The sequence below is a fragment of the Clytia hemisphaerica genome, unplaced genomic scaffold, assembly GCF_902728285.1.
Source record: "Clytia hemisphaerica strain Z4C2 unplaced genomic scaffold, Clytia hemisphaerica genome assembly, whole genome shotgun sequence".
NCBI lineage: Eukaryota > Metazoa > Cnidaria > Hydrozoa > Leptothecata > Clytiidae > Clytia > Clytia hemisphaerica.
In genome coordinates, this window is record NW_027104250.1 from 11,615 (window position 1) to 35,673 (window position 24,059).

The 24,059-nt window shown below is 35.6% G+C and overlaps 2 protein-coding genes across 3 annotated transcripts; both read left to right on the forward strand.

Moving 5' to 3' along the window:
* LOC136816534 (uncharacterized) lies at positions 1-23,920 on the forward strand. Of its 2 annotated transcripts, XM_067072874.1 has the most exons (11): positions 1-228; positions 399-493; positions 1,305-1,377; positions 1,529-1,578; positions 1,947-2,022; positions 2,302-2,381; positions 4,744-4,846; positions 6,885-7,004; positions 8,333-8,428; positions 23,119-23,334; positions 23,817-23,920. In XM_067072874.1, the coding sequence occupies exons 1-11, from the start codon at positions 4-6 to the stop codon at positions 23,907-23,909; spliced, it is 1,227 nt and encodes a 408-aa protein (XP_066928975.1). In that variant the 5' UTR covers positions 1-3; the 3' UTR covers positions 23,910-23,920. The 2 variants fall into 2 exon arrangements, with proteins under 2 accessions (XP_066928975.1, XP_066928976.1); XM_067072875.1 differs by lacking the exon at positions 6,885-7,004.
* LOC136816533 (uncharacterized) lies at positions 11,736-17,519 on the forward strand. The gene is made up of 2 exons (XM_067072873.1): positions 11,736-13,339; positions 15,767-17,519. The coding sequence occupies exons 1-2, from the start codon at positions 11,786-11,788 to the stop codon at positions 17,441-17,443; spliced, it is 3,231 nt and encodes a 1,076-aa protein (XP_066928974.1). The 5' UTR covers positions 11,736-11,785; the 3' UTR covers positions 17,444-17,519.
* Positions 23,921-24,059: the final 139 nt, after the last annotated feature.

Sequence of the window (24,059 nt, forward strand, 5' to 3'; positions counted from 1 at the left end):
AAAATGCCTTCAGTGGATGAGTTGGCAGCCCAAGCGGCTGAGCAAATGAGACTTTATGAAGACCAAAAAGAGACTTCTCAAAGGAGGCAGGAAGCAGCCAAGAACCTTCAGAATGCTTCACTCCAAGACAAATTGAACGCTCGTCTCAAAAAGAAGGAAGAAAAACAGAAGATTGAACAGGAGAAAAGTGAAAAATATCAACTCCAAGCTTCTGCTGGTCCTGCGAAGGTGACAATTGCTTATTTTCCCTTTATAAGGATTGAGGTATTTCAAAATATTTACTTCGTGCTATCTTAACTGCAACGTTTCTTAAAAAAAAGCAGTTAATGATATTCTTTAGCATGATAATGCTAAAAAAACTTACCACACTTGTTACGACTCATGATATTGTTTTCTAGGTGAACCCGCCCAAAGGTGTCATCACGTTCGGTTATTTTGTTGTAAAGAACGTCGCTGTTTTCTGGGAGAATTTAGACGAAGATAATGCTCTAAAGTAGGTGAATTACTGTTGAGATGTTTAAGTGAAGAAGAGAAATCTACTTCACCTGGTCTTACAAAAAAGTCCATTCATGTTTTAATCTCAAGTTTGATGACTCATCCGAAGTAAGGTAAAGTTCATTACTGACAGTGCCATGAGAATACTGTGTAGTTTTAGTGAACATACCTTATCAGCCATAACTTAGTCGGCCCTAAGTGACTAAATTTTGGCTTGGTGACTAAAATTAGGGCCGACTAAAAAATTTGGACCGACTAAAATTTGGGGCGACTAAAAATTTAGAAATAACCAAAATTTAATTATTAGTCGCTCCTTAGTGACGAGGTGACTAAAATTAGGGCCCACTAATGATTAAGGCCGACTAAAATTAAGGACGACTAAAATTAAGGCCGACTAAAATTAAGGCCGACTAAAATTAAGGCCGACTTAGCCCGGGGGGGGTACAACCCTTGTCGACCGACGGGGGTGCTCCGCTGAGGTTCGAAAAATGGACCCTACGTGGGACTAGAAATTTGTTAAAAAAGTGACCCTGAATGGGACTGAAATTCCAAAATTTTCTCAAATTTTCTACTTTTTCCCCAGATTTCCCAAAAAAGGCACCCTACGAGGGACTGATTTTTCTGTTTTGGTGTTTTTGCGACCCTACCTGGGACTCGTGGAGGTTAAAAAAGGTACCCTAACCAGCGCAGCATCCCCGTAACCCACCTTGCCCTAGTACCCCCCCCCCCCCAACCCCCCCCCCCCGGGCGACTTAGTTTTGGTGAACATACTGGCTCGTTATTCTCGTTCGTGTCTTTCGTTCATTTAGAGTGTTGGAAGAAATTCACGAGTTGATCACAAAAGAGCTGGTGCCAAATAATGTTTATTTGGCCAAAGAAGAGGTACTTTTACTATCATCATAATTCTTCAGTGTTTCAACAAATTTTCTACCATTTTTGATCGTATTCGAATCTTGACTCAAAGATTTTATGCTTAGATATGAAAGTAGAAGGTGGGCTGGCCTCATTCAATGTCTATTTTGTACTGTTTCAGATTGGTAAATGTTTATTGGCGGCAGAAAAACCAGAACAACTGATCAATATGTAAGTTTTCACATACACGCTGAATCGTTTAAAGCCCCGAAGCAGCTAGAGATGAATCTTTAACCTTTCTTAAACAAGAAAAAGTGAAACCTTAAGATCGGCGTAAATTTGGAATGGGGAATTGAATCTAGCCCGTTCTTTGTTTCCGCGAGAAATATTTTTTAATAATATTAATTAATAATAATATTTTAGTAAGCGTCTCAGTTACTATTCTCACAAAACACTGAGTTGAACAGCTCTTAACAATACGGTCACCGTCTGTAAAAAGTTCTCATTTTCATTTCAAAACTATGCTTCTTACGGAAAGGCGTGGCGGTGTTTCTTGTCTCAAACCTACTGGGTACCATTTTTCTATTTCATTTCTTTAGGGCTTTAAAGATACAAGAAAACTTTAACAACCATTCATGGAGTTCCACGCTGACCTCCATCCCTTCTTGCAAAAAGGTTTTAACTTCATTCTATATCAAACCCATAAAATTTAATGAGTCGGTTTTTGTCTAGCTTCAACAGGTTGGATTTAGTGAACATTTTTTATCAATCATGTTTAGTCTGTACAATAGACAGCTCAAGACTTTAAGGCCTTACTCTTGGCAGTCTTACACACGGAGCAAAAGAAGATATAACACAGGCTACAACCAAGTAGATTTCTGATATAGTTCCAGGTATTAAAAGTAGGATTATATTCTTTGAATCGTCACATTACCATACAATTTACCAACACAGCTAGTACGACCAGAAGATACGAATAATGCAGATGCAAAACCTCTCTTCAACGGACCTCGTATTCAAATGGGCATTCACAGGTCAGTCTTCTTCGTACTCGGCTATTTAAAGAGTCTAAACAATGCTCCAAAAATAAAAACTCGGTTCACATTTCCAGCGTTTGAGAAGAATCCTCACATCAATGGGCTCTTCCCAGAAATAGTCTGTACTCCCTATGTTTAGGAGGTGTGACGTCTAGGGTGGTCTGGAAAATAAAAAATTCAAGGGGGTCTGGTTTTTCGAGTTTAAAAATCCAGGTTGTAATTAAATGAGAAAAAATCCAAGGGTCCTGAAAATTTTAGATAATATCCAGGGGTCAACCTTTCCAAAAATACCTCCTCAACATAGGAGGTTGAAAATTTTTGGTCAGTAAAATGAGGTGGAAAACCCAGGGTGGTCGGTAAAATGAGATTTAAAATCCATGGTGGTCCAATAAATGAGAAAAAATCCAAGGGTGGTCCTGAAAAATAAAAATAAATCCACATTTCCCAAAAAAGACTTCCTCAACGAAGGGGGTAAAAATTTTCTCTAAATGGTCTAATACACCAATCAAGCCTCTTAGGCTTATCATCGGAGACCTACTAATTGACAACTTCGGACAACTTCGAACACAAGATGTATAAATGACGATACCTTATCGGAGAAAAAGTCGAGATTAGTCATGGAAAGTCTTTCTCAGCGATTTACGCTATTTTCCGATAGAAAACTTTCCATCCATTCAAATTTTTACCTTACCGGCCCTTTTTACGCCGGCCCTTATTGGCGTTATTTTTGGGCTCGTGGCATAATAAGGGCCGGCGTAAAAAGGGCCAAAACTTAGCAATTTTTACCAAAAGGCGGCGTTAATTTTTGACCATTTTTTCTCAATTTAAAGGATTTTAGGCATGAAAAAAGGATGAAAACTAACCATTTTTTAACTATATATCCAAAACTTCACGAAAATCAATGTTTTTCAATAGAATTTTTAACAGTTTAATACTGAAAGATGACATTTTAATGTAAATTTTTGTTAATACTTACTGTTTTGAAGCACGAATAGTGATTTTTACAAGTTTTGGCATTATTTGCGGCCCTAATTGGCGTAAGCCCAAAATGAGGCTGTGGCGGGATAAGGGCCGGCGTAAAAGGGACCGGCGTTAAATTAGAGCCGATAAGGTAATTGAAATTTAATGAAATCTAAAGATCACTCATATAAGACTTACTAATCAAGTTTTTAAAACTCAAAAACACGAAGACGGGGGTACAATCATGGTCGTAATATTTTAGAAATGGAAGTGCTCTAAGTTAGGTTGGAAAGACAGAGTTTTAACTCTGAGTTTTGACGCTAGACTTAAGATTCAAAAGTTCAAAAATGGTCCAATAAGGCTCAGAATATAGCCTGGAATTCTATAAGCCCGTTCCAAATTGAAATATCCGATCAAATTTAAGAGATGGCCCAAAACCGACTTTCTTGTCCGAACTCCAAATTTCGAAACACGAGGAAATAAGCTAGATTCTCAATAGATTTTGGCCACGATTGTAACTTTCGGACAAAAATTTTATACACGATTTAGTCCAGGGAAAGTGTGCATCAATTGTGCGTTTTTGACTAGAAAGCATGAAATTTGATACAGTGGTACTTTAGGGGGTAAGAAACATTTTAAGCCTCTGACCCATTTCCGGAACACCTGTTTGTGTATTTTACAGACCAGAATGCCTCCCAGGCAAGAAAAATTTTTATCTTCAAAGCATGTCATATGATATATCGTTGGAAAGGTTTTCTCACACTGATTCTAAAAATCATCACAACGTATATCTGAAAATGGACTGGGTCCGAGTTATGAGCTACGGAAATAATTTACAGACCAGTCTGCATGCCCGTAAAAAAAAATTATTTTTGTTCCAAAACATGTCATATCATATACCGTTGGAAAGGTTTTTTCACACTGATTCTAAAAATCATCATGATATGTATCTCAAAATGGACTGGGTCCGAGTTATGGGCCAGGAGCCATTCTGGTCTGTAAAATTGCTGTCTGTAAATTACTTCCGCAGCCCATAACTCGGAACCAGTCCATTTTCAGATATATGTTGTGATGTTTTTAAGAATCAGTGTGAGAAAACCTTTCCAACGATATATCATATGACATGTTTTCTGAACAAAAATCTTTTTCTTGGGTGGGAGGCATTCTGGTCTGTAAAATACACAAACAGGTGTTTCGGAAGTGGGTCAGAGGCTTTAAATGTTTCTTACCCCCTGAGGTACCACTGTACCAAATTTCATGCTTTCTAGTCAAAAATGCACAATTGTATTCATTTTTAGCACACTTTCCCTGGACTAATTAGCGTCCCCTATATCAAAACATATCAGAGCGGATGCTTGCAGCCTATTGATTGTTTATTCGTCTGCCCATCATTTTGTAGTGGAGATGCAGCGACCATCAAGGACAACAATGGTAACACAACCTACAGTGGAATCAACATCTTGAAAGTTGAGTCAATCGGAAATTTCGCCCAGCCTGGACAAGTAACTAGTATTTTACGTTGAACTTATAGTTTCTTCCTAAGCGATATACGGGGGGGGGGGTATTTGACTTCCCAAAGTTTACTGTTTGGGTCAAAATGAAAGAAAATGCACTCTAAAGCTTTTTTCACATGCACTTAAAATTTTACTTTAGACCTTACGGAAAATTCTTCGTAAGGCTGTCTTTTGGGAATTTCCCCGCCATTATGTAGAGGTTTTGTTGATTATTAAAGCTTTTTTCACATGTACATAGAATCGTTCGTAAGGCTGTCTTTTAGGAATTTCCCCGACATTATGTAGAGTTTTTGTTGTTTAAGAGGGTCTTACGTGACTTTTCCTTCCGTTCAAAACCTTTTGAACGTTTTAAGCAAACTCTACATAAGGCCTTACATTGCTCCGCCCCCCCCACTTATTTGGGGGGGGGGGTGTAAATCTAAAATCGGCCTAAAAGTGAGATGGAGCTGTCTCATTTTTTAAACTCAGGGGGGGGGGCTTTAAAAAAGTGGGGGGACCTGGAAGGGCTGCATTAAAGTTCTGGGGCTAATTACAATAATTAAGAAATTGTAAAAGTATTTTTTTGTTTGGTTTTAATGTTCTGTTTGGGACCATTCAAAAAGTACGTACGCTCTGAACTGAGGGGAGGGGGAGGGGAGTGTACTACCTCGGGTACTACCAAAAGCGTACGAGGAGGAGGGGGAGGGGGAGATCAGGTAGAAAGGTATGTACGTACACTTTGACATTTTTCAATACAACGAAATTTCAGTCAAAGTTTGGTTAGATCTTCTGATTATATCATCAACAAAGACAAACAGAAGTTGAACTTATTTTAATTTTTCTCAAAATCCCCTAATTTACCTTTGTATACACGTTTTTTTTTTATTAGAACACCTAAAATTTGGCCGAGCCTGAATGTGCTTATTTTTTTAGCAATTTTCAGCCTAAAATGTTCTTAAATGCGTTCTTAATTTTTCAGACTACTCTAAATCGACTTTATCATGCAAAATAAAGAGCACTTAAAATTGGTAAAATTTGGACAATATTTGAATCTCGATTTTAGAAAATCTATGCCTAAGTTCACTGCTTGAAAAGAGGAAAAAATTGTAGTTTCTTGTCAATTTTTTCCAAAATGAGGCTGGGCATGTTCTTGCGATGTTCTTAATTTTTCGAAGAATTTCAGCCTCAATGTTCTTATAAACTGGGTTCTAATAAAAAAAAAACGTGTAAACTGTTTAATACGATCTAAAAAATTTTTGAGGGGGTCATTTCAAAAGCGTACGTACGCGAAAGGGGGGGGGGTAATGCCAAAGCGTACGAGAGCGTACAAGGGGGGAAGGGGGTGGTCAATTTTCACCGATTTTGAGCGTACGTACTTTTTGAATGGTCCCTTTTTAAATATTCTACCGTTTTATTTTTATCTGCTTGCGAGAGGGGGTGGTACAGACACCAAAAAAAGAAGACATTCTATTGTTGCGAAGCGATTCGACACCTTTAGATTTCAACTGGGACCTAAACCATACTGAAAAGTGGGGGGACCTAAAACTTAGGGGGGACCTAGAACCCCATTCGGAGCCATGCCATTCCCCATCCTTCAAGGTCTTAAGTAAAATTTTACGTACATGTGAAAAAAGATTAAGGGTGTAAAAAGGTGTAAAAAGTGAGAAAAACGCAGCTTTTTTGGGAAAATCTTTTGAAAAAACAGACAAAAACAGATCATTTTTTTTGCATTTAAATGGACAAAAATTTCCAATTAAATGCACCGCAGGGGTCAATTTTTCGCCTAATTTACTCAAATTTTCTTCTTTGGGCCGCACAAACGGTAATTTTCAGATAAAGTGCCCCCGGGCGATAATGTCTGTTAATCAGACATCAGACATGATATCTACGGTAATTTCAAAATTCATTTTACTACGCTACATCATATGTGACATATGTTACAGGTAGGGAATTAATGATGAGCTGAAAGTCATAAGTAGCTCTTAAACAGGGGAAGGAGAAAAGACTCGTCTCTCGACTTTTATTATTCGAATTTTTCTTGTTTTAGATTTTAGTATCATCGATGACTTGGAGTAAAATAGACGCTTCAAAACTTGTTGAGCATCATTCTACACAACCTGGTGTTTACAAATTAGACGGTTTCAGTGGAGGCTGCAAAGTGGCTGAGGTCTGGAACCAACTTTGTCGTACATCTCACAAAAAGCGTGTAGAGTCTCAAATGAATTTACTATATAGTTTACAAATCTAACTCAATAACTAACAACTCAAACGAATTTTTCTTTTGACCACCTTTAAGCAAACAATGGTAACACTGTGTTTTCCCAATGGTAATGTATGTTTGAGTAAGACTTCAGTAAGTTCATTGTATGTGCACGCTTTTTTCATAAGAGTTGGTGATGTTTTTTAATTTCCCCATTAATATTCTTAACATTTCCAGAAAATTTATCTTGAGGTGCTCTTAAGACATTTTGAGCCATTTTTTATCCGTGCCTCTAAAATGTAATATCGAAATAAATTAGGGATGACCTTTTCGCAGATAATACTATTACAATGTGGCATAAATCCGAGCTTATTTTCGGACAGTCAGACTCAAAATATAAAATAACAAATATAAAACAACCAAACAATAAAATATATTCAAAAACCCTATAAAAGTTTATGAAACTATAATCAAAACATGAAATTATGTACCTCCAAAATTTGAAAAAAAATGGTCTATTGGTCATGTAATGGTTTTCTGTTTGTTTTTCTCTAAAAAGAGACTGGATCTAGTGAAATGGATTTGCTATCACCTCAAGCAAAGCCAAAAAAATGGAGTCCTCCAAACTACACCGGGCCACTACACGTTTTTTTTTATTAGAACCCAGTTTATAAGAACATTGAGGCTGAAATTCGTCGAAAACTTAAGAACATCGTAAGAACATGCCCAGCCTCAGTTTGAAAAGAAAGAAACTAGAATTTTTTCCTCTTTCCAAGCAGTTTTAACCAAACTTAAAGATGGATAAAATCGCGAGTCAAATATTGTCCAAATTTTACCAATTTTAAGTACTCTTTATTTTTCATGATATTGTCGATTTAGAGTAGTCTGAAAAATTAAGAACGCATTTAAGAACATTTTAGGCTGAAAATTGCTAAAAAATAGGCACATTCAGGCTCAGCCAAATTTTAGGTGTTCTAATAAAAAAAAAAACGTGTAATCAGCGATATCCAGTCTATCAGAACTAACTTATCAGTATGATAACTGAGGTACTTTCCATCTGCTTGCCAAGGGGAAATTCTCATATGTAATAATAAATCTCTTATCATGATATTCATGACGTAATGTTTTCTACGGAAAGACCCCGGTTTTTGCCAGTAGTGGCATATTTTATACAATTTTTCCTAATTTAACGCCGGCCCCTTTTACACCGGCCCTTACGCCGCGAGCCCAAAAATAACGCCAATAAGGGCCGGTGTAAAAAGTGCCAATAAGGTATATCAATTTTTTCTTTCTAGCTACTTCCAATCTCGCTGAAAGATAGATCAAAATTTTTTGGATCAGTATGCGCAAACTGCAATGACGTCATCAAACCTAACGAACAATTTTTCAAGGTATTTCATTCTCTTAGAACTAGCTAATAGTCTAGGCTATGGTGCGCCCGTTCCTACACGTTTTCCGGGATAACATTTCCGGGAATTTTTTAACCTAGAACGAATTTGATATTTTGAAGGTGAAGTTCGGAATTGCGTCAGATAAACCTCGTCTCTAGACCCCGAAATCTAAACCTTATCGCCCATTTCGCGTGAAAGTGGATACCGGCCTTAATGTTGGATAGTGGGAAAAACCAAACAGACATTGCTTTGGTGATCATTATTTTTGTGATAAAAGAGAAGTCAAACATTGCAATAATTTATGTTTGAAAGATACTTTAGAGAAATGAGAAAGTAGTTGTGTGTGTTTGTGTTATATTGCAAAGAACTTTAATGAAACTTTTATTTAAGTTTCTTGGTTTTATATGACTAGCTGATTCTTATTCGAAAAATAGTTTCGTTTTAGAAATATAATGAGTTTCATGCCTTGTTTTTATTAGTTAAGGATCAAGCTTGATAGAATTTATCAGGAAGTATTGCAACTTTGATAGTCGGTAAAAAAGGTGATTTTTACGAAAAATTGCATTGAAATCCCAGGGAAAGCACTATTAGGCGAAATTGGGTGCGGGGACGTGCCACTGGTCAGGGTTCCCTTTTTAGAATCTGAAGAAATCTGACAGGGTCCCAAATTTACTAATTTTCAAGTTGTTTTAATTGGTATCTCTGATGATTGGCATAAGTACAAACTCGTACAATAGTTAGTAATGTATTTTTTGGACCTACCCCGGTGGAGGTGCTATAAATTAACCTCTGTCCGTTCGTCCGTCCGTCCGTCCGTTACCAACTTTTCTCGAGATTGGCTCATTAGTTTTTTCTGATTTTTTGCATGAAAGCAGGTAAAAGATGGCTCAAGCAGATTTTTGTAAAAAACTATTTTTTCAGCTCAAAAAACTTCATCTATAAGAATCACCATTAATAAGCATAGATCAATGTTCTCAGGGGGTTCTTAGCCGAATTACTCAATTGTTTGATGAGATAGACGTTTTTTTTTGCTCACGAAGTCTTGAACATGAAAGAATATTTCAAGAGCATGAAATTTTGGTTTCTAAACGTTTCTTTATAAGAAACAAACGACTAATTTTAATAGATCGTCACTATTTGTGTTCTGAATGATTGTTTACACGCTTCTTTTTTTTTACAAGAATACACTTAATAATTATAAGAATGTCCATGATGAAAATGGCCTAAAAATTAAGAATATGCTAAGAATATCAACATCATGGAATTTTGCTATTCAAGCAAAGAATGTCATTTTTAGAGCATTTTAAATTATAAATTACCAATTACCCCCAAGTAATAAGAATGCTGTCAGAATATTTTAGGATGATTTTCCCAAAAAAGTTAAGAATATCCATGATGAAATGGATTTACACCATTCTTATAAAAAAAAGCGTGTAATGGTCACGCTCACGTAGATATCAATTATATGTGTGTTTAAAAATGCATAACCAGGTAGGTCCATAAAGGTATCACTTGTTTTACTTACTTTTACTACTTTAATCAGGGGGGGGGTCATGCAGTTACTATCCGACACTATCACAATTACTACCGTGGTTGTCTAAAATTTCAAAATTTAAAAAACAGTTACTACCCAAAGGTAGTAACTGTAGTTGAGAGTGGTACCAAATTCAAGTCTGAAGAAAAACAGTTATTACCCATAGGCAGTAACTGTAGTTGCGGGTGGTACCCTTTCTCAAATTTGATGAAATTGATTACTACACAAAGTACTTTTTTCAATCTAAATTGCCTGATTTTAGCCCATATACCCTATTTTGGCGTTTTCAGATGTACAATTTCTACCCACTGGAAATCCCCCACTGTTTATTAGGAGGCAACTGACTGTTTCTTTAGGGGAGTATCCATCTTCTGATATTCGTAAACACTTCTCTTTTTGGATTTTGAAATCAAAATGTTTCAACACTAAAATCGAATGCAGTTTTAGGCTCTATTTAAATCAAGCTTTAACTTTCAAAATGAAAGAAGATAACTAGGAAGTAAAGGTAAAAATCATTTTAAAAGAGGCTATTGGTATTTTTAAGTTTTGCCTGTAATCTGCTGGGCTGGGCGTGCCCCAAGCTCCAACCTTCCACAGGCAAAAATAAAAAAAATATTAATTTTTTATCAATATACTTTCTTTAAATGATTTTGAATGTTTTTTTGAATTTGACGACTTTAATTTTTTGTTGCTATGGTTACCAATGACATAATTTTCCATGGCAACAGGGGTGCTAGAATTTTGTAACCCAAAATTTTCTTGGTCCTTGAGGGGTCAGGGCATCAGATCAAAAGTTAGTTTGCTTGTAACAAACCTGTGTACACGAGAATACGTAAGCCCCTGCACTACTGTTCTGCCAGATTCCAGATAGTGACTTTAAAATGGGGAAATTTTGGGGTGGTTATTCATTTTTTTGTCAAGAAAACAGTTACTACCTTAGGTAGTAACTGTTAATAAGGGGTGGTACCGTTAAACTTTTTAAGGAAAACAGTTAGAGGTAGTAACTGTAAAGGGTGGTGGTATGAGATTGTTAGCATCAAAAAGACACTTACTACTCATGATGTCTTGTAGTAACTGCATGACCCCCCCCTGCTTTAATAAATTTCTAACTTTCGAGATGTAGCGGGAAAAGGGTCAAGATTTGGTTATTTTGGACAATATTTAGGGTGGAAATCACAGTAGAAAATTTTTCGATTTTTTGTCGTTTTTTTATTATTTTTCTAAGAATTTTTTCTAGCCAAATTTGGGCCAGAAAATGCCTTTTGGACTGTCTGCAAAATTGTTTCATTAGTTTGCTTTAGTTTTTGGCGTCAAGGTTGTCTGAAAAGAAGCTGAAGCCGTTTTTTCCGGAATTTATTTTTGGTCGCATAGCGTCAGTCTCCCTGCTAGTTGGGGAGCATGCATCCTCCAAAAAGCCAAAGAAAGGTGGGGCTAAAAATGTTTCAAATATTTGGGGGGAGGGGACCTAATGTACTTGGGGGAGCTGAAATCTCACCATTTAACGTATAGTGGGGTCTGAAATTGCTGTGTGAAATTGCTTTATCAGTTTTTTTCTGATTTTTTACATAAAGACAAAGGAGAAGATTCTGAATAAAGCGGCTGAAACTTTTTTGAAAATTTTTTTATCCAATTTTTCTATTTTCTTATCACATAAGCATTCGGGTAGGTCAATTCAGCATGTAGCTCAATTCAGCATGTAGCTTCGTTTCTTTGAGTCTCGTTGTTTTTATAAAACTGTTCTTATAAGCAAAAATGTTTATTTCTTTCATTAGCTGAAATAATTAAAACGAATTAATAAGTGTTTTGTTTTGGGGGACGTTGTCATGGCGACGACATCTTCGTCTCTCGAGCAGTATTTAAATGCTTTGTCGCCCAAAAGCATCAATTACACGAAATGCACTCCAGCTACTTCCATTTACCATAAAATCTCACAACAGCCTCACAAGAAGAGACGTCTCGATCACCAAGACAAACAATGGTTCAATCTTGGTAACGGCCAAACATTCAATGACCCAATCACTGCTGCTGAATATCTTCTTGAAAGAGAATATGGTGAGAGTTTTCTTTTCAAACCCAACCAACGACGTCCTGTTATCATTCCATCAGAATTCATGTCCAATCAATATCACAATGAGTCGAAAAGCGCTGTTTTAGATTTCAACATTGAACAGACGGTGAAACAAACTCTTATTGATCTGCAGAAAAATCGTCCAAACTTCTGGTTTACTGGTGAACTTGAAGCTTTTCTCCAAGCACACCCAATGAATCCTGAAATCAACCAAAAAGAATTTGAGAGTTGGATCATCAAAGTCAAAGCAATTTATCTGATGAGGAAAGAGATCAAGCCTGAGGAAATACCACAGAATTTACCAATGATAAAACCTTCTGACTTCGTCAACATTTGCATCACCGAGTTGAAAAAGAGTGCTCAAACATCTAGCTTAATAAATGGTTTCTCTGGTAGAAAAAGTTTCAAGTACATCGCCAAAGAAGTAGTACGCTCGCCTCCACAAGACAGAACTGTGAAGTGGTTCTTTGATTTGCAGATATCTGACCGTGGAGAAAGTGCGGAGCGGTCATTCTTCGACGAGCTGTATTCGTTAAAAGACGATGATATCCTCAAAGATACAGTCATTTTATCTTCTTTGAACTTCTTGACTGATCTAGATAATAAAGAACATCAGGAATTCGATTTCCTCATCTTTTCGTGGAAACGAAAGCTGATCATTGGAGTGGAAGCTAAACGACAACTCACCAATACCACAGCGTTCAAACAACTCGATAAATACCGTTCTATATTCGAGGAGAAACTGGGCGATCAACTCGGACCTGGTTGGACTTTCTACCCAGGAGTTTTTGTGGAAAAGAAAGACAGTTCTTTGTCGACCACTTCCTCAAATAATCACTTTATCGATATGGATACTGACATTTATACCTGGATCTCGTCTGTTTTCAATTCATTCCCAGAAAACGTGAATGGTCAGTCGTTGGAGCAGTTGAAAAAAGTCCTTCAGATTATCATTTTCACCGTTCACATGTCCACCAAGGATAAGCCACGACTGGTAACCTCTTCCTATTGGGTGGACTACATTTCTGATGTCATCGATTCCCTCTCCAGTACCCAAAACATCGTGTTTTATTCCCAACAGCAGCTCCCTTTGATGATTACAAATGATCCTAAATACAATAAAGTTATCTTTATGGCTGGTTTTGGCACGGGCAAGACATTTTTGCTTGAAGAAAAGGCGATTACGCTGAGTGAACAAGCAGGATACCGAGGTGGAGTGTGTTATGTGGTTTGTAACGGGATGAGTCTGCATTATTATGAAAGGAAGCTCAAGTTGGAACAACATGGAATCAAAGTTGTATACGAAATTGTAAGTATACATAGAATCTAATTTTTCACATATTATTCTCGAATGGTAATTAATGTCTGTGTCAAAAAGGTGTGCAGTGTTTTTATTTTTGGCCATAACTTTCCAAACAGTTTGGTAATAATAATAATATTTCTCTTTTATCACCCCTTTTGAGGTATATCTAAAAATATCTACAAAACCGTATATACATTTAAAAAGCTGTCACCGTAAATGGTCTGTATAAATATACGAAATTTTTCTCCCGTTATGAGACGGCCCCTGGTTGAAAAAATAAAAGATACAGAAGGAATTTAGTTGAAGTTGGGAGATTAATAGAGCCTGAACTACACAAAAGACCAAGAATTTGAAAAGAGGTTTAGCGAACTAGCAAAGGGCTAGGCACATTTATCCTTCTTCCTAGGAGTATTGTCTCGGAAGGAAATAACTAGTCTAGGGAGAAAACACAATATGAAATATATAAATGAATATTAATGGAACTAATAAAGATTCAGTTATAAGAATACTTAAAAGGGCCTAAAAAATTGACTAAGTCATAAGAATACTGAAAAGGGCCTAAAAAAAAATTGACTAAGTTTGTCAAAGTTAGAAGCTGAAGTTTAGTTGTTTAAATATCAAAAATGTTGGAAAGATATTTAAATGCCCTTATATTTCTAGTACTTAGTTTTTCAAAATTCATGCAAGAAATTGTAAGTTTTTTCTTTTACTCATGACAACCTGTCGTCAGCCCGGCCTGCAAATCAATCAAAATACTTTTTGGACCTATCTGGAGGTCCTAAAAATAATTTTTTATAAAAAATCTTTCTGGCCGAAAATGCCGGAAGTTTGCCAGAGAAGCCGTTTTTTTTGCATTTTCTCGAGATTTCATCATTTGTTTTTTTCCGATTTCTAAAAATCGCCGGAACATTCGAGAATCGCCGGAAGAACGGTTTGTCTTGAATTTTTCGAGCTATACTTTATATTTTTTCATGAAATTTTGCGCACCGATGCAAAGTGGCAATACCTAAAATGTGAAGGAGTCTGATTTTTGAGAAAAAAAATTTTCGGCCAAAAATGCCGGAAAAACCGGGGTTTTTTTCATTTTCTCGATTTTTCATCATTAGTTTTTTTCTTAAGTTTTGCACAAAGATGTAAATTAGCAATGCCTTACATACCAACATTACAAAAAATTGCTCAACTTTATACAGTACCGCAAGTGGATTAATTTTGCTGGAAATTAAATCTGGCAGATTTCGGTAAATTAAATCCTCGCTAAAATTTTCATCGTCGCCAAAGTTTAGGAATAAAACAATGTATGAAAATTATCACTTTTGCGTTGATTTCATGCATTTGCATTTTTCATGAATTCTTGTTCCTCCAATTTCCAAATGCGCCAAATTAAATCCTTGTCAAAAGTCGTATTTTGGTCATTCGTGAAATTTGATCCATGCAATAATGTATCCACTTGAGGATAAAATGAAAATGCACATCTCCGAATATCTTGAGGAACGAGCATAAATAATTTTTTCTTTCGGGCTTTTCGGGTCAGAACTTTGTGTCCATTTGCCGACATGCCTTTATTGCATTACCTTTGCGCAGCACCATCCGAATTTTTGTTACTTTAGTGCGCTGGAATGTTGAGCAATTTTTTTGTGAAATTGAGCCCAAGCACACAAATGTATTAGCAATGATAATGCCCAATGATATTTTGCGTTTTTGGACCTACCCCAGTGGAGGTCCTTTAAATTAATCGTTGTTCGTTCGTTCGTAATGAGTTTTTCTCCAGATTGGCTCATTCAATTTTTCCGATATTTTGCGCAAAGAATCAAAATGATAAACCCTCGAATGTTTTGAATCATTTCTGATTTTTTTGCATGAAGACAGAGCACCATCATAAGGAAGAAATGGTCGAAGTAGATTTTCGTAGAAAAAAATTTTCGGCTCAGAAAATGAATTTCTAGCTATAAGAATCACTATTTTATAAACTGGGCTAAATTCTTAATTTATTTATAAGCACATTCGAAAAAAACATTTTACTGGCATGAAGAGCTTAAAAATTGTCATATTCCGCTGAAATACAGTGTCCTTTTTGCTGGGATGAATTTTTACAAGTCTACTTTTCATTATTTGGAAAGATGCAAAATGGTCAATCCCGGAATGTGACGGAGCCCGATTTTCGAAAAAAAATTTGGTCCATTTGGGCCAAAATATGCCCAATATGTGTTTTTTTTCGAGATTTTATCATTCGAATCAAAAGATTGCCTAAAAGTCCTAAATTACTTGTATACAACTAAATAAATTACCTTTTTACGCAAACAAACCCTATTATTTTTTATTTTGATCAGTTATGTCTAATGTGTTTCATTGTTTTAATGTTCATTGATTATTTTTGATAACCAGGTAGGACCATAAAAGTATCGCTTGTTTATTTTCAATTGTTTTCTTTTGTAGGAAGACTTACTCGACAAAACATCTCATGGTATATCTCATATCAAAGCTATCTTCTTCGATGAATTTGATACTGTTCCGATAGACATTTTCAATGAATTGAAAACGCGTCTTTTGACTGAAATTCCAGTCTGTTGGGTCGCCCCGAATTGTTCGTATCGAGTGAACTATGAACTTTCCTCCATCAATAACGAGATTTGGGTTGACTTTCAATCTGTCAGTTTAAATTTGAATCTTAGAAACACGAAAGAAATTGCAAATAAAGCGTTAAGCGTTGGTGAACAAAAGATTTATCGATATGCAGATGGCTTGTCGAGCCCACCTCTAAATTTTCCCAACGGTCCCAGTCCTACATATGCAGCCTCCATTGATGATGCAATAAAGAAAGTTCGTGCGATAACAAAGAAGGGAATTCTGTTGGTCACAGATAACTATGCATTTAACTTAAAGATAGATGAAAAAGTCAGATTTCATGATAAGTACCCGCCCCATAGAAAAGACAGCCCAATAGATTTCTTGAAGAAGGGGGGCATTTTGGTCGCATCACGAGATGACATATCGGGTTTCGAATGGCCTGTGGTGATTTACCAGCTCAATAAAACAGACGAAGAAGATATAGATATAGAGCGACACGAATGCAATATGATATCCAGATGCACGTCCTTACTTTATATTGTTGGCGAAGAAAATAATACAAATATCAATTATTTTCCTTATAACAAAATTCTTAAGATGCTGGAGCTCTTGACAGCAGATAATACCATTACTAATCAATTCAAGCGTAGTACCAGGCATTACGTCTTCGATCACCTCCATAGATTCAATCGACGCGAGTGGCTGCAAGAACTTCAACCCATTTTAAAAGAAACAATTGAACAGATATCTCAAGTTAAAACCATCACTTTCTCGATGTTGGAAAAACTTTTGCTTTTTCTTATTCAAGACGTTTTTAGAGATCAGGAGGCCGCATGGTTTTCTGTTCCCTGTGCGATGAGTTTGCTGTTCGTGAAGTTTATCGATGAGACCGTTTCTTTTGACGAATGGCTCAGCAAGTGCGTCAATATTAAATTCTTTTCCATGCTTGACAGTCATACTTTGCTTACAAGGCTATCCGGAATATCCCCTGAAGGCAAAACAACAATGTGGAAATACTTTGAAATTGAAAACTTGCCTGAAGTGCACCTACCCGAAGTCAAAATTTTGAAGATTTTAAAATCAGACAGTGAAAATTTAAAACTGTTCAAATTTGTTCTCACAAATTACGTCTTCGATCACCTTGAACGTTTTAATCGACGCTGGTGGCTGCAAGAACTTCAACCCGTTTTGAAAGAAACAATCGAACAAATTTCTCAAGCTAAAAACGATACCATCACCTTTTCGTTGTTGGAAAAACTTTTGCTTTTCCTTATCAAAGATCTTACCGATTTTAACCATGCGCCGTTTATGAAGTCTGCGCTTGAAGATTTTAATGCCATGGTTTATTATTATTGGTTAGATCGTTATTTCAATTTGAATTACTTAGAATTGAGGGAATGGGATGTGAAGGATATAACTTTTTATTTAGAAATTCCCCCAGACAGGGCAAATTTTGTAGATTTTTCACTACCCCCCTGGACACTATATCCTCTAAATCCTATGTACGGACATTTTCTAGAAGAGCCCATTGTGTCTCACTACTAAAACGAAATCGTAAAAAATATCAAATTTTCAGCATTTTCTTATTTCATTCGAAAATTCTCATTCAATTCACGAAAGTTTATGCTTGCGAAAAAATTTTTTTTCCTCAAATTCGCGAAAGTAAATGTCGTAAATTTCGCGATTTTTCGACCTCGCAAAAGTTTCTGCTGACGAAAGTCTGTACCTAAAGTACACGTTTTTTTTTTATAAGAACAAACTATATAAGAACATAAGGCTTCGAGGCCCAAAAATTTAAGAACATTCTAAGAACATTCTAAGGCTTTGGAGACTTAAAAACATGCATTTTCTTAAGAAATTACATCAAAATGCTCAAAATAAGAACATTTTAAGAACATTTTTAGGCTTCAAATCCAAAAAACTAAGAACATCCGAAGGCTTCGAAAATTTTTGACGTTCTTATAAAAAAAAAAACGTGTAGTCGTAGACGGTAGACGTCAAAAGCCCGTTGTTACCCGTCAACGGATATAAAGTTCACTTTTTGCAATCAACACTTAATCGATGTGTAATTTTCAACCTTTTTTCAAACTATCACTCACCAGTTGTTCGAGTGTCAGTGGATAACGGCTTTTCTCGAAGCCTTTCTCAATTTGTCGCCCGCCCGTTGTTCGAGCGTGGGTGAACGCGGTACCTTTTAAAAATGATTTTTAGCGTTGTTCATTCGTTGTTTGAGGTGTCGATGAACAACGGACAATTTAAACTTTTTTCCTGCTGTTGTTCAGCCGTTCAATTAGCGGATAGCTTCTTTTGCATGAAATGATGAAAAATTAGCTTCAATTAGCGGACATCGAGTGTCAAACTGAATCATGTCCCCAATATGCCATTAGAATACAAGAAAAGAGGGTTTCATTCAATAAGAAGTCGTACAATGATGATTTTTTTTCAAACTGCTAATTGCTTTTCAAGATTCGAGTTTTTGCTTTGTCTCGTTGTAATCTGGATCAACCATTCAAAAATATTTTTTAAAAATTCAAAAAAAGGAAAGATTGTTTGTTTGAATGATCTTTTGTTGTGTCCTTTTGTGACTCCAGAAATCTTTTAAGATCGAAATATTAGGTTTGCGACACCTTGTATTTTTTGGATGATACTAAGCAGGATATAAAAATTAATTTTCAACGAATTTATTGAAAAAGACAAAGTTTAAGATTTTTGCAATTTTGGTCGACACGAAACTTACTTTTGTCGCGTAAACTCTTAAAATTTCAATGTAGTGATTAATTTTCAAATTTTCAAAAAATCTTGTTCATTATGCTCTTTTTTGAATCTTTGATTTATTTTAGAACTTACTTAATTTGCATTTGTATTTTTTAATATTTATCATTCAAAAAACATTTTGACAAATATTTTTCAGCATAAGCTTTTCGTTTTATTAAAAAACATCATCAGTGCATATACAAGTAAAACGTTCAAAATAAAATGTTATCAAATTTATAAAAAAAAAGCTAAAAGTAGAGATAATTTCACTAATACTCATGAGAGTATACAAGGTATTGTTGCAAATTTCTCTAAGTAATTCCATGTCTAAAAAGTTGTAAAATTTTCGTTTCAATTTGATTGTTTAATGACGGGTTTTTAATTGCTATTATTGAAGCTTCAAGATTTTTTTTCTCTCGGGTATATGCTTTGGCCCCCCCCCCCCTTTGGAGCTGATGAGAGAATTCTCCAAGTAAATGCGTGATCATTGTTACTTTTTAAGTGTTTGACGGTTCAGATTTTCCGTTTGATGAATCATGCTCGGACCATCTAATTTCAACATTTCGAACAGTTTCCCCCCACATATGTCTCACCACAGCTGCATTCGCCGAAATAGATTTTACAAGATGGGTGAGGGTTTTGACTTTTGACTTTAAACAAACTTTTAACTTTCCTTGTTTGCCATTTTATCACGAGACGAAATTTTTCATTTGTGAAGCTGTGAAACTTTTCCATAAACTTTTTCGAAAGTTCTTCATTTTTCTGGCAGAATGGAATGTTTACGGAAACAAACTTTTTAGGTAATTCGAACAGGTTCTCGGGTATGATCATATCATTTTACTGTTTTTCATGAAAAATCTGAACAACACTTGTTACAAATCTTGAAGGGAAACCAGCTCTTTCAAACTTATCAACTACAATTTTCTTTTCCATTGAAAAATCTGATGCAATATTCTTTGCTCGATGTAGGTCAACATTCACAGCATTTCGCTTAAACCTTTTGGGGATTTTTGATGACCAATGGACCGGAACCTTTTTATCACTCCGAAATACTGAAGTGCTAATTTCGCCATTTTCATACGTTAATTTGGTGTCAAGGAATTTTTCGGGTTTCACTTCAACTGTGAACTTGATATTTGGGTGATAGTTATTCAGACTCTCGAGAAAGGTATCAGGTTCATCTTTATGTCGTTTGGTTATTGAATCATCGACAAACCTTTTGTAAAACTCTGGTTCGGTAGGGGGTATGACATCTTTTTCCAATTTCGTCATGTAAATGTTGGCGAAAGTAACTGACAATGGCCCACCCATAGTGCAGCCATCGATCTGTTTGTAAAATAGTTTTTAATATTTCATTTTAGGGTTAGGTATTTTTTTATCACATACTCAATGTCTCGAATTGATACAAAATTTTATTAATAGAAGTTGCGAGTTTGTTTTGTACCCGTTTCTTTATCTTGTGGATTAAGAACATTGTCAACCACTAAGTCCATTTAGATTCCCAATATTTTTGGGAAATTTCGTAAACCGTAAAAACATTTTGATGAAATTTACTCAAGAATTAACGGCAAATTAGTCCTTTAAAATTTGAATTCTTTTGGAATATTATGCTCGAAAAAACATTTCTTTTTAAGGTAAAACTTGAAAGTTGAACTAAAAACCATAAAAGTTTGAATAAGAAAACCATTGATTTATATTGCCTGTAAAATTATAAAGCAAATTCAGGGTTGATGTCAAACTTAAATCTATCTCAATATAATCTGCAGCGGGACAAGGCTTTTTTGATAGAATTCGAATCAGAAAACATCCCAATCATTAATTTTCATTTCTAGGAAGTAAGTAAGTAAGTAAGTAAGAAAGTAGTGAATTTATTTGTCTTAATAAGCGAGACGAGCGACCACACTCATAGACATAAAGCTAAGCTAAGAAAGTGGCCGCACGCTACTGTTACAAGAAAAAATAGTTTCTAAGATCTTACTAGGATACATTGAAAATGAATTTTTTATAAAATAGCAATAAAGAAATGAAAATTCAAAACCAAACTCGAAAAAATCAAGTACAGTTGACGCTCTCTAATTCGATTTTCAAGGGTAATTCAAATTTCATCGAATACGGGAGCGTATCTAATTCTCTCTAAAACACAAGGCAAATATCGGATTTAGAGCTGGGAAAGTAAAGTATAGACGAGACTCGAGTTTTAAGGCTAACATCTTCTGACCGTCTGCATCTGTCCCTGCAGACACCATTTTTACAGTCGAAGGCCTTTTTTTGTTTTAAATTTGGTTTTGGAAAATTTCAATTCGAACGTTTCGAAAATTCGAAATTCAAAGAAATCGAATTAGAGAGTGGAACCCTTCAAGGGATTTTCATCGAAAACGGGAGCTTATCAAAATATAGAATGTCGAATAGTAGATTGTCGTTTATGAGAGTTTCTTATGGAAATTTGACGGTGACTTTCGATTTGATCGAAAAGGGGAGCTTATCGAATTATAGAATGTCGAATAGTAGAGATTGTCGTTTATGAGAGTTTTTTTGGAAGTTTGACGGTGACTTTCGATTTGATCGAAAAGGGGAGCTTATCGAATTTATAGAATGTCGAATAGTAGATTGTCGTTTATGAGAGTTTCTTATGGAAGTTTGACGGTGACTTTCGATTTGATCGAAAAGGGGAGCTTATCGAATTATAGAATGTCGAATAGTAGATTGTCGTTTATGAGAGTTTTTTATGGAAGTTTGACGGTGACTTTCGATTTGATCGAAAAGGGGAGCTTATCGAATTATAGAATGTCGAATAGTAGATTGTCGTTTATGAGAGTTTCTTATGGAAGTTTGACGGTGACTTTCGATTTGATCGAAAAGGGGAGCTTATCGAATTATAGAATGTCGAATAGTAGATTGTCGTTTATGAGAGTTTTTTTATGGAAGTTTGACGGTGACTTTCGATTTGATCGAAAAGGGGAGCTTATCGAATTATAGAATGTCGAATAGTAGATTGTCGTTTATGAGAGTTTCTTATGGAAGTTTGACGGTGACTTTCGATTTGATCGAAAAGGGAGAGCTTATCGAATTATAGAATGTCGAATAGTAGATTGTCGTTTATGAGAGTTTCTTATGGAAGTTTGACGGTGACTTTCGATTTGATCGAAAAGGGGAGCTTATCGAATTATAGAATGTCGAATAGTAGATTGTCGTTTATGAGAGTTTCTTATGGAAGTTTGACGGTGACTTTCGATTTGATCGAAAAGGGGAGCTTATCGAATTATAGAATGTCGAATAGTAGATTGTCGTTTATGAGAGTTTTCTTATGGAAGTTTGACGGTGACTTTCGATTTCATCGAAAACGGGAGCTTATCGAAATATAGAATGTTTGATAGTGTCGTTTATGAGAGTTTCTTATGGAAATTTGACGGTGACTTTCGATTTGATCGAAAAGGGGAGCTTATCGAATTATAGAATGTCGAATAGTAGATTGTCGACTGTATATGAAGAGAAGAAATAAAGTTTTGTTAAATCTTTAATACGAACTAATGTTAGTGTAGAAGTGTCGTTATAGGCTAAGTATTTTTGTATTTTGTTCCAAACCAAAATAGATTGGTATAAAATGGAGTAATTACCAAGTCGCGGTAGTTACTTCAGGAATTTTTAAAAGAGCAGACTTACAACGAATTACATTATGACGGTCGGTACATTTAGATGCCTATATCCAAGACTTTGCAGAAGAGGAAGAGGTAGCTTGTGATTTAAAAGTTTGAACAGAAAAATATTAATAATATTTAAGTATTTGACAAAGTCAAAAAAGGAAAGAAGTTTAAAATCCAAAAGAAGGGGAAAAGAATGTGCACGAAGATCAGAGAAGGACATAATTCTAAGAGCTTGCTTCTGGAGAATAAGAACTCGTTTAGCATGAGTAGTTTGACGTTGGCCCCAAATTTGAGCTGCATTTGAAAGATGACAATGGAAGAGAGAAAAGTGTAATGATTTTAAGTTTTTTTTGTTGACGTAATGTCGAAGTTTACTCAGAGCCCCATTGCATGCTGTTTCCAGTTCACCAAGATATCTCACAACTAGAAATCTTCGATTTTAGGGGAACATCACTGTGAACAATTTTCGAAAAATGTTCATTCAATCAAAAAAATTTGTCTGGTTGGCTATAAGCTGCTATAAAAACAATTTTTTTCTGTTTTTTAATGATTTTCTTTGCTATTCGATCAGTGATAAACTTTAGGCTATATTTTTCGATTTAATAAATATTTTTGAAAATACAGTGATGTTGTCCTAAGATCAAAGAATTATCTGTTTGAGCTTGTTCTTCAAGAGGTTCATTTTCGGACCTACAGTACCTCTGACGTCCTTTAATTTCTTCTTCACTTTTCATCTTCAAAAGTTATAGCTGCTTATCTTCTCTTCAGATTATATTAAGACAGATTCAAATCAACGAAGCTACTAGTATTCACTATATATTGTAGGCATTAAATTGTATTTGGCACATCAACCACTTTCGTTGCTTCCAATGTAACACAGATCTCGGTGGTTCATACGTAGATGTGGACGGATCCCCTTTCTGTAAAAACTGCTATCTCCTTAAGAATGCGCCAAAGTGTAAAGGATGTTCCAATCCAATCACTGGTGCTTACATCAATGCAATTGGTGCGTATTGGCATGGTGACTGCTTCTCGTGTAGGGTAAGAAACTTGGTGTTTTACTGTGTCTTCTATAACTCAAATGAAGTTCCCTGTTCACTTGTAATTTTTAATTTTTCGATAAAGACTTATAAAATATAGAAAGATAAGAGATCGAGGTAAGGGCGCCATCTTCGTTTGTTCACAACCGCCCTCCACACTTCTACTACTCAGATTTGAAATTAGAGTTATTTTGAATTACTGTATATCCAATGTATAAATGATTTCTTCAACAAGTGAACTACGTACGTACTATGGACTTTTTGTGGGACGTGATGTCATGTTGAATTAATTTTAAACTCCACTGACTCCAGCATCAAAACAATGCTAAAAAAAATAGTCAGTACATGCGTTTATTAACCATGCTTTCGTTTTATCCTTTCGAGTTATTAATTATTCAACTTGACATCGCATTCTACAAAAAATCTACTTCTGGAAAAGCCCAGCTCGTGATTTTGAGTCTCTTCTTCTTCTTCCCTCTACAGCAATGTTTACGAAAACCGTCACCGGACGTTCAAATGTATGAAAAAGATGGTCTCCCCTACTGTGGTGAATGTTATAAGCAGATGATGAATTGAACAAACCGAGCATGACATTTTTTACATGATATTGCTTTTATATTCCTTTTCAAAGTAATTGGGCTTTGATTTTCAGCTCCCCATTGAAAATTGCTTGAAAAATTTGGGATGCATGTTCAGGATTCTCTTGCTCTCCTTCTCTTTTGGTAT

Bases quoted from the DNA above. Each gene is read 5' to 3' on its own strand.
- LOC136816533 (XM_067072873.1), top strand. From the start codon at position 11,786: ATGGCGACGACATCTTCGTCTCTCGAGCAGTATTTAAATGCTTTGTCG. The intron at 13,340-15,766 runs GTAAGTATACAT...TTTCTTTTGTAG, and splicing joins TCAAAGTTGTATACGAAATT to GAAGACTTACTCGACAAAAC.
- LOC136816534 (XM_067072874.1), top strand. From the start codon at position 4: ATGCCTTCAGTGGATGAGTTGGCAGCCCAAGCGGCTGAGCAAATGAGA. The intron at 1,579-1,946 runs GTAAGTTTTCAC...TCATTTCTTTAG, and splicing joins CCAGAACAACTGATCAATAT to GGCTTTAAAGATACAAGAAA. The intron at 23,335-23,816 runs GTAAGAAACTTG...TTCCCTCTACAG, and splicing joins GTGACTGCTTCTCGTGTAGG to CAATGTTTACGAAAACCGTC.